The 11,161-nt window shown below is 38.2% G+C and overlaps 1 protein-coding gene across 1 annotated transcript in view; it reads right to left on the bottom strand.

The window, feature by feature from the left end:
• LOC134537268 (uncharacterized) overlaps window positions 1-10,835 on the bottom strand; it is a 159,124-nt gene extending 148,289 nt beyond the window's left edge. Inside the window, exons 1-2 of the mRNA XM_063377540.1 lie at window positions 10,636-10,835; window positions 1,121-1,207 (exon numbers count right to left, since the gene is read on the bottom strand). Coding sequence (XP_063233610.1) covers window positions 1,121-1,207; window positions 10,636-10,835 — 287 coding nt within the window. The remainder of the gene's footprint in view (window positions 1-1,120; window positions 1,208-10,635) is intronic.
• Window positions 10,836-11,161: the final 326 nt, after the last annotated feature.

An 11,161-nucleotide genomic window follows, 5' to 3' on the forward strand; every position in this document is an offset into this window, starting at 1 on the left:
TTGTGTGTGAATCTTTCCTGCATGGTTGATACCCAGCATGATTAAGCGTAAATCTTTCGGCCTGAGACGCAGTTAGGTCTCTACCCGCCCGAACCACTCCTTACGATAATTACACCTTAGTTTTAAAGTTAGGTTAGGAAAACGATTGTGGTTGTGTCACTCCAGCCACCGGGTCATTTTTTCACTCCCTCACCTGGTTTGATAGCTTAAAGCTGTCCGGTGTTGGTTTATAGTGTATTTGGTGTCACGTATACCACTAGCGGAAATATATATATATTTTTTAGGAGAGAGGGATGTAAAAAAAAATCCTTCTCGGCAAGCCTACAGGCGTAAGTAGATGTAGAAGTACACATTTCTTCTCTACCCACCGTTCAAACTTCTATAAACTCCTGAAACGTTTTAAAACTTATAATATCGTTTATGTTCTCCAATATTAAAATTTTTTTATGATATTCCATGGAGCGAAAATATTTTGAATTTTTAAAACTAATGCATCCAGCTTTGAATAGCTTAGAACGAATTTCATATTAAGCCTACTAGGGTAGATAAAAAAAAAAAACAATTTCTACCTTCAAACACGTATTCTTATCCCTTGAACTAATACGTGGTTGTCCAAAAAATATTTCTTTGGACCGAGGTTTAAGATAATATTTAGATGATTTTAGATAAATTCGAACGAATTTCGCAACAGTTCTGGTAGTGCAGGCCTAGTGTACTCCTCCACGCCCACCTCCTTCCCACTCCAGACACACAGATGGCTACCGCAGGGATTACACTGCACGCGCGCAGTCAAATGCGCGGCTTGATTACCTTGGACGCGCACCCCAACTTGCCGTAAAATTTTCTAGCGTTGGAGACGCGCGGAAACTTAACAGACGTCACGCCTTAAAACTACTTCCAAACCTAAAATGAAGTATATGCGGGGCTGTGAAAAACTTGCAAAATACTTCTAAGATAGTTTCCAAAAAAAAAAAAATTTGCCGCATTAAACCCAGGTTTGTTCTATGCCTCGGCTCTAGCAAAAAATGGAAAGGCACTTACTTCCTTCATGTAAGAACTTTAAATTCGGGAAACCGTTCCGTCACCACCGAGGTTGAAATGCTGAGCGGATCTTACTTACTTTGGCAGTTGAGGTGTTGCAGTCGGGCGGTCGCGCAGTCTCTCTGCACTGGACGTTCCGGCGCACGAAGGCGTTGAGCGCCCCACTCTTCGACGCGTGCACACCACCAGGCGTCATAAAGCAAACTACTTTTTTTTTTTGCGTCTCCGACGATCAGCTCCGCACTCGGGCGCCGCGCATGCGCAAAGCGCGCAACTCGCGCATCCCTAAAAAAAAAAAAACGCACCGTAATTATGGTATGAGTCACAGCGCAGAATGGCACACCCACACACACACACTTCTCGTGCACTTCCAGCGCGCCGTTCCTGAGATGGTGATACCTACCTCTATTCCATTGAATAAAAATTATAAAAATTTAAAAAAAATTATTTCAGTTAAAAAAAATATTTTGAGAAGAAAATTAGCACAGTTCAATAATTATAAGTAAAGAAAGTAAATTACTAAAAATACAAAACTAGTAGACCTTGAAGTGAAAATATTTAATAAAAATATATTTAGACAAAACACGAGTCATGAGGCGTTCCACCCGCCTCACCCTTGTTAATCCACCCCTTGAATTTATGGCTGTCGAATAAAAATTTATTTCAGGTGAAAGTTGTAGATAATAATTATAGGTTTTACAATAAATCAGAACGGATTTGTTAGTGTACATGGTACGGATATTACGATTTTTTTTTAAAATTCTAACCTTGTTTTTATTCAACCCCAAACCATTGCTCTTCTTATCAAAAATAGTTTCAGACAAAATGGGTTTGGATTAAAATGATAAGATTTACAAACAGTTTGAATGGATTCGGTGGTGTACTTACTAATGTATTTATGATTTTTTGTTTGTATTTTAAACCTTAATTGTCTACCATTGCAGCAATGATTGGCGGTATCAGACCAAAGTTTATATTAATATCCTTAGAATAGCTATACACATGATATGCTTATGCATATTTGTGACATATATATGCAAGGAATTTTACTAAGCAAGAAATATATATATATATATATATATATATATATATAAATTGGGTGTCTTAATGTAACGAACAACTTGAACGGATATGATAGTGTGTCTACTAAGAGAGTTACGTATTTTTTAAATTCTACCCTTCGTTTTTTTTAACCCCCTGCAGCAATGGTTTATCTTCTCAAAAACTGTTTAGACAAAATTTTTAGATAAATACTATACGATTAATAAACTATCCGAACGAATTAGATGGGGTGCGCCTACGAAGTGTGTTATGATATCCCCCCCCCCCCCCAACCGAAATCCTTGCTTTCTGTTTTTCAAAAAACCTTCCCCATATATACCCTCTTTGACAGTGAACTGTGAAAAATTAAGTTAGTTGTGTCCACCTAAATGTGATTATATATATATATATAATTTTGAGACGACTATGGTATTGGGGTCTATGGACAACGAAACTAATATATAAGTTTTTCAGATTTCAAATCTCAAATTGTAAACTGATTCTCTTTTGTTGGAAAAATTAAAATTATTTCGGGCCAAATTTATACACATAGGCCTAACGAATACGCAAAAACTTCATCACTGCGTCCCCGAGATAGAGATAAAAAAAACCTATTAACTTTAAGTTTTTCACTCGTACTTTTTTTTACTGAAAAGCCAGAATTAATGCGGCGCCCTGCAAAAATAGCTCTTGGGTGGCATTTCATATGGATGAATAATGTAGCAGAGAAATATGGAGAGCTATTAACATCACAAAGCTTTTACAATTTTTTTTCCCCGGCGACATTTACCACACAGTTTCAATTTCTTCTCCGGGAGTACTGGCATAGGTATACATGATTTATTTATATTTGCGTTTGATAATGCAACTTCAGATCAGTCCCCGAAAAAATTTAGTGTATACGACTTAACAGTTTTTTTTTTAAAATAATAATTTACTTTTATTTTTTCTGATTTTTCTTAACTAAAATTCCGTTTTGAAATTGATTTGTTAAGGGTGCTTTTTAAAAATAACTTTAGGTCATAAGTTGTGAATGTTTTCTTTATTTTTTGTCGAAAGTAATTCTTAGTTAGACTTTGTTCTTGCGAACCATGAACAATGTTTAGTATCACTTTTTAGATGGATACGCCAAAACAATTTGCCGTAGGCATATAAACATTATAGTGTTAATAGTAAAAAATATTAAATAATAACTATAGTATAAATGTAAAACCAAAAATTACATAATAATTATAGCATTAATAATAAAACCAAACATGATTAAAGCGACAGCAATATTATGACGTAAGAAATTTATACAGATATGCTTTAATAAGTCAATATAGAAAACCTAATATAATATTTACCGTAGCCTATTCTATTAAATCAAAAGCATTTCAGGAAAAAAAATGCATAGCATTTATTTATGTATGTTGCTTCGCTAAGTATCCATCTGAGCCATGTTAAATACGACTTTGTGTAGGGATAATTTACCGCTATTTAATTACTGCGAAGATTTTTTAATAATATTATAACACCGTCCACGAAATCTTTTCTAATGTTCAAGACAAATAAAAGTTTTCCATGCATATTCTAGCAGCATGCGGTCTTGTACACACATACTTACGTTTCTGTTGCAGCTAGGTTTGCCAGACAAATTTCATTCAGATATCCTCTTTTGCCAAGTTGAATTACCTATAGGTTTCAACGGTTTTACAATCAACACAGCGTAAAAAAAATAAAAATTATATTGTATAATGGTTCATTTTGGTCAATATTTTGTCGTCGATTGCATTTATGTAACATGCAATTATAATCTGTGAAGTTTTGTAAACAACACCCCTTGTTTTCATGAGTTATTGTACAGTCTTTTATAACTTTGTTTACTTTATTATCTTTTACGGTGTTCAGTTTTAAACAATAATTTTATATTTTAGTCTTCTCTACAGACTTTAGGAAAAGACTTTGTAAAGTTGATATTTTATTATTGTTTTTTTATTTGTGATATGAAATAAATTTTAATATTTATCTTCAGAGATTTTCCGAAATATTTTTTTGAGCTTTATCGTGAGTTTAAAAAAAAGTTCGAATTAAAACCCTGTATTGAAAAAGTATACTACTGTTTTAAATGCTCATATTAGATTTTCCATTTTTTTGACGTATTTGTTAAACTATTAATCACTCCGAGGCCTGTTTACGCGCTTGAATTCAGTGGGTATGAATTCATAACGACTAAAGACAACAAAATTAATATTTAAATAACTTTTACAATTATTGAAAAAACTTTGATTTAATAAGTATCAAAGGTAAGATTTTTTTTTTTTTTTAATTTCAAAAGCGAAACTAATAAAACCATTACTTGTATTGACAGAGAAAAAGATATTAATGTTCTGTTCAGATAATTGACATTCAAGTTTTTTCTGCAGCAAAATTGGATTGGTGTCATAGAACAATCGTCCCAAATTATAAGATTCCCCCCCCCCCCCCGTAATTGAAACTGTGAAATGAACAACCGGGAAGAGTATCTTGAAAACCTGGCACAGTCAACATTTTCGTCGTCTTACAAAGGAACCAACAGTTCTTCCATCTTTTTTTTTTCTTTTGATGTCGTCGCTGTGGTGGTTTTTTTTCTAATAAACTCTGCTTTGTTTAAGTCCTTCCTCGGCGAAGCGTATTCGAGAAACGAAAGAAGGAAGCACATTTCCCTTGAAAATCACGCCCGCACAAACAAAAACAAGAACATATATATGTATATATATATTTCTGAAGCAAGAAAATGTCTCCGATTGATTTGTTTCCTCCTCGGAGATGCGGTGGATCTTTTGTAGGTTACCCGTTCTTTTCATTTCTTGTACGTCTTCATCTTCTCCTAGTGGCAGTCTTTTGAATAAAAGCTCGCATAAGCCATATCGGTGCTCCTGTTTCGCCGTCAATGAAGGATATTTTCAAGAATTGCCTCGTCACGCCGAACCATCAACACACTTGGTGGGAGCTGTCCCCCCCCCCCCCACCCTCCTTCAGTAAAAGTATTGGCGGCTTCATTTGGATTTCGCTGGATTCGAGTCTCCAGCACGTAACTTTAAGGAAACCTGATATTGTTAAATTTTATTTTCTCAAATGCCATTATTTCTGAAGTAAACAAACACACTCCAGCGAGACTCATAAAATATAAATATTTTATATCCATTTCATTTATTATGATCAGGGGCACGTATTTTTCACGAACAAGAAAGCCTGATAGCTCATTAGACTGCAATAAGCAATCGGTGGTCGTATGCAAGAGAAAACTATCGCCCTGTTTGGCCGGGCCATTCAGAACGCTGGATGGCTGTGATTGGTGTGCTGGCGGTAGACATGCGCCTGAAATAAACCCAACCAACCACCGAACACAGTCGATGCCACGAAGATCTAACGCATAGCTGGTCTGAAAAAACTTTTGGCGAAAAATAAACGGCTCTAATTGGCATGCGCTCCAACAGTATTTGGGGTCAGTAGTACTCATCACTTTAAATCGCTAACTTAATATTTGCGGTCGCTTTATTCCGCATGTTTGGGTTTTACTTTGTTGCAAGCAAGCCTGAACTGTTGAAACTCTCGCAAATGTATTCGCTCGAGTCACTTAACACTTTAAATTACAATTGGTAATGCGATGTCTTATTTTTGTGTATACTAAATGGCGGCAAGTCAGAAATATCTATCGTATATGTTAGCTTAAAAATGAGGGTGGAAAGAAATAAATGAAGTAAGGGATATGAATGTGTTGTAAAATGCTAGTAGTATAGGACCTGAGAGAAATCTATATCTTACGACTAACGACTTCAGGAAGCCATGCAGCCATAGGTGGTGTTAGAGATTGGAAGGGGGGGGGGGGAATATGCAGTAGTAAGACACTGGACATGCATCTCAGAAGACTCGGGTTCTAGTGTTGGGCATTTTGTCCTGATTTCGGTCTTCTGTGGTCCGCCGAAATCACACGGGGCAAAATTTGGTCTGTAGCCGGTTCCTTCGTCGGACTGTAAATATTATTATTATTTGTAAATGGAACAAAAATATTAATGTAAAATTACAGATATTTGTAAATCTTTTAATTCACATGAAAACTGTATCACTACAAAATAGTGTTCGCAGTAAAACTTGTTTTGGATTCTTACCCGGGCGTTTATGCTTTTTGTAGTCCCAGTATCTCCAATAGTCAACGTTATTTGTAAACCGTTCAATGAATATATTTCCAGTATTAACTGCGCACATTAATAACCTTGAAAAAACAAAAAAAGTCAAATTGTTTAAAAATTTGACTGCCTTTATAATGTTTTTTTTAAAATAAATAATGCTTGGATAAAACATTAATTCAAACACGAATAAAATTATGTGTCAATTGTAAGTAAGAAATACTTAGCATTATCTCGAAAAATGTACTTCAGATATGCGAAAATAACCGTAGACATGTGTCGAATAAAGTAACAATATCTCTTGTAGTATTACAAACTATTACTTGGCAGCTGGTTTCCAAAAAATCTTTTGTAAAAATTACGGAAATTGTTTATTTTTGTGCGTGTGACTGTTATTGTGATTTACAAAGAAGCGCCTACACTTATGTAGGTATCATTTGAACAGTTCATGCAATGGGAAATATTGATTTGAAATTAAAATACGGACAAACGCCACTGCCGGCGTGCACCGGTTGTCATGGAAACGACCGAAGGTCATTATAGCCACGCCATGAGATAATGTCAAACAGGCGCACAAACACGCGTGTTACAGTTTCCGCGGGCAGTCTTTTCGTTGCTGATTGGCGGGGGGGGAAACTTCAGCTCCCGAGAAAAATTTTCACAACTGTCTTAAAACGTAGAAAGCATGTTTGGCGTCCGTTGTTGCTGTGTCGACGCGACGGTGTGTTGCGCAGATTATCTGCTACAAAGATAGCACTCGGAAACTTGAGTTGCCATCGATATCACCGGCAAAGCTGCGAGGCAGAGATTTTGTACCCATTATTTGCGATGTCACAAAGCTCTGCCTTGCAGTTTAACGAGCGACATCTTTGGGCAACTGAGTTTCCGAGGAGTTTCATTGTAATTTTTACAAGTAGTGTTTTTTTTCCGGCGCGAGAAGGAGGGAGGGGGAGTTTGTGGTGGAGAGAGAGAGAGAGAGAGAGAGAGAGAGAGAGAGAGAGAGAGAGAGAGAAAAGAAGTGACGCAGCGGTACTTCAGCCCCAGAGCACGGATCAGCCAGCCACCACCCTGCTCTCGTTGACATCGTGCCCTCCGCGTCTGCCAATTCCTTTTCCCCGTAGTTCCCTCCCCGGCAACCCTTGTCTGATACGAGCCCCATCCCCCCCAGGGTCCAACCCTCGCAACCGTTTATCGACGGCTGGATTGCCGGGTGCCGGGGTTCGACAGGCGAGGGAGCAACCCCGCGCGTCGCCCCCAGGGGTTGAATAGTTGAAGGGGGGGAGGAAGAGGAGGAAGGAAGGAAAATGGGAAAGGGAGCCGTGGGGGTGTTTCGACGTCGTTCGGAAGGCAGACGTCCATCCGGAACGGCGTCGATACGCTTGATCGACGTCCCCGCGACAGGAGCGACGTCCGACATTCCGCCACGGACGTCGCGACGCATACCGCTGCCCCATCGGTGCGTGGGACACGCACCGATACGCACGCGCGGAAAAAACTTTGGGCTCACAAGCGCAACAATGCCGAAGGAACGCTTGTCGTCGCACCGCGTTCAATGCTGTGCGCTGGATCCCTGGTTCGGTTGCATGCCACAGATTTAGCGGACATGCACACACGCACGCACACACACACACACACACACACACACACACACACACACACACACACAAATCACATAGATAGGCCCAGTCGCGAAAACGGTAACGACCATCACTCCACTCTTCTCAGTCATCATCAACCATCATCAATCATCATCAATCAGAGTAAATACTTATACTTGTGAAAGTTCGATACATTCGTGGACTGTCGTTTAGATGGTTGTAATTTAACCATCAATATAGATATTAAATGATATATAAAACTCTAGTTAATTAATTAGGCCATCCTTTCGGATCTATTGTTTTTTAAACTCGAGACAACATGTTGTGTTGTTGTACTATGGGAATGATTGTCGATATGGGAATCCAAAATTACAAGGATTCTTTAGTAATTTGTTTTGTAAGTTAATAACGCTGCGTTTAATGACACTTCTGCCTCCGTAACGTTTATGCGTTGTATAATTTCTACAGAGTGAGTCTGAATTCAACCAAAAATCTTCAGCCGAAGTTCAACAAGATTAAATTATTAGGTTGAAAATTTACATATGTCATATGATCTAAGTGTTTCCCAAGTCTATTTTTTTTTGAAGTTGGGTTTGAACAACAGGTTTATTGAAAATAAAATATTTTTATCTTTAGATCTGACATAATCGTTGGATTATGGCCAGTAAAACAAAGTTCTACAAGCAATGAAAAACTTGTCGCTGTTGTTAACATGGTTTCATAGAATTAATATTTATTTTTCTTGTTAGGGGAAAGAAAAAAATGTGGCTTTAAAAAGCGTAGTATTAATTCGAATTTCAAAACCGACAAAAAAAATATTGCTATGAATTATCACGCTTAACCCTACCGTTTTCGAGAAATGATTGGATCAAATTAAGAACGAAAAACTGCAACGCCTGCTGTGTATGAAACATGTACAACTCCATGCACGATGGAGCTGCGACAAATCAGGGGCACTAATTATGTTTAGTGAGATGGACGAACGTTAGGATATTTCGAGGAATAAATAAATAAACATATATAATTATCCGCTTTTAGTTGTTTCGACGTGAAACTGTCTTTGAGTTCGGTAAGTTGGAAGTCACTTGCTAAAACCGCATGCAATGAAAACATTTCGCCGTGGTGATGACTAGAGACCTGCAAAATTCGTGGATTCATTCGGTGATAGGCTAGAATTCAAACACATATACCTCTTAGATAATTTTGCTATTGGCTTACTGTTCATCTGGACGAATCTCAACCAGTTATAAACCCTCAACCAAAGAAGGATCGAATCACAGACAAACCAGCTGAGACGTCTTACAAGTCGGCAGCCAATGAACTTGCGTTATTTGCCCGAGTGTACAGGGGTATGTGCAGTCTATCCTGAAGGCCATCGAAACCGCGAATTTTGCAGGTCTCTAGTGATGACTGTATATCTGTGACTACGTGACAAGCGCTATTCATTTATATATTGTCAAGTAGAGCCTCTTGCAGCTGGATAGCTCCAGTGCCGCATAACTCGTCACTATACGTGTACAGATTAACGCGAAAGTGGTCGCGTTAGTTTGAATTCGTAGCCCTCTGAGTACGTCAATTATAAATATAATTAATGAATAGTGCCCATCAATAGTTTAAGTGTCTTTAACTTTAATTTTATTTGAAAATTTCAGATTGATTCAGCTATGATTCCTTCTGGACGTACGATTATGCGTCAGAAACATAAGAGAGGAAGGAGGTCAATGTGTGAATGTCATTTGATTTCATTCATACCACTACTTACCATGCATCTTATTGAGCCGCACGTAAGATGATTCACGGGAATTACTGCGGTGGCGCATCTGATACCACCTACCCTAAGTATATTTATTTATTTTTTAACTCTGCGGTTTTATTCAGTACTAGATGAAATTTTGCACACTTGGACATCGTCTTGTTTTGAAAATACCTGATATTATTTCGAAAAAAAAAAATCTAACCCCAATCTCCCTAACTAAAGCCCCTTCATTCTGCGTAAATAATTAAATTTAAAAAAAAAAAAATGACGTTTGCAGATGGAACTGAACGCACAAAACCCCGTAGAGAGCTGAACAATCTATGAAGTGTGTCTCAAAGAGAGTAACTCAGGAAGCGGCAGTAAATGTTACGAAGCGCATACCAGCTTATCTGTGCAGTTCCGGAACCTGACTGTTGCTAGTCGTTTGTTTCAACAGCTATCTTACCCACCCCCGCTAATAACATCGGGTTATTTTATTTCGGAGCAATTTTCCGACGTATGTTTCACCACATAAAGCATCGCATGTTATGTTTTGGTGAAAATGTTTTTTTTTTTGTCAGATGTACATGCTATTTGTTACTGTAAAAAAAAAATGTGAGGTAATTATTCACAACTAACATGACTGCCTAAAAGTACACGTTCTTAGGTTCGTTTAAGCACATTTTTTTTTCTCGAGAATATTTCAGTACATTAACCTCGTTTTTATTATATCATGGTGAAAATGGTTTTCGTCAGATATCTTTTTATGTATATGCTATTCGTCAAATGAAAAAAAGTGAGGCCATTATTCATATTTAACACTTCTATTAAAAGGCAATAAATCTAAAAATTTGTAAGGGCTGGCGAAAACCGAGGCTTAAAAATATTGTATCCTGTTTTTTTTTCTAGCTGGCAATGTGAAAGTAAATAAATACTTTTAAAAATGTTGACTGGTGAGAAAATAAAACCTTGGAAAGAATGGAAAAGTGTTAAGGTGTGCGTGGTTGTGTTTGATGGAGCAGTTGGGTTTTGGTCGGTGGGGGGAGGGGAAAAGACAGTGTTGACAGTTTGCCTTGTCGCGCCATCAATCTTGCTCTTCGCCTGCGGCTGAGTCACCACTTCAAAGAGCGCCGCGGCACCGTCGTGCGGTGAAACTTCAGACGGGGTGAGGGGGAGGAAAGGGTAGGGAGGTTTATGACTGTTAGCCAATGGGGACCCCGCTTGGTTCCCGCACTTCTGTTTCGTAGAGCCAGCCCCCACCCCCCTCCCCATTCACTCTGTCTGTGTGTGTGTGAGTGTGCGCGCGCGTGTGTATGTGTGTGTGCGCGCGAGCGCGCGCGTGTATATGATGACGTCACGGTCACAATAGAGTCATGTGTAACCTTAATTTCATTGACGCCGAACATATCCGAAGTTGGCCTCTCGCTTGGGCAGCTTCGCTTTCGGATTTATATATATATATATATATATGTGTGTGTGTGTGTGTGTTTGTGTGTGTGTGTTGGTGTGTGTGCGTGCGTGTGTGTATATATATATGAATAATTTCGCATATTTTAAAGATATAATTTACGATCACCCACACGTACAAAAACTTACAT

Source organism: Bacillus rossius, chromosome 12, assembly GCF_032445375.1.
Source record: "Bacillus rossius redtenbacheri isolate Brsri chromosome 12, Brsri_v3, whole genome shotgun sequence".
Taxonomy (NCBI): domain Eukaryota; kingdom Metazoa; phylum Arthropoda; class Insecta; order Phasmatodea; family Bacillidae; genus Bacillus; species Bacillus rossius.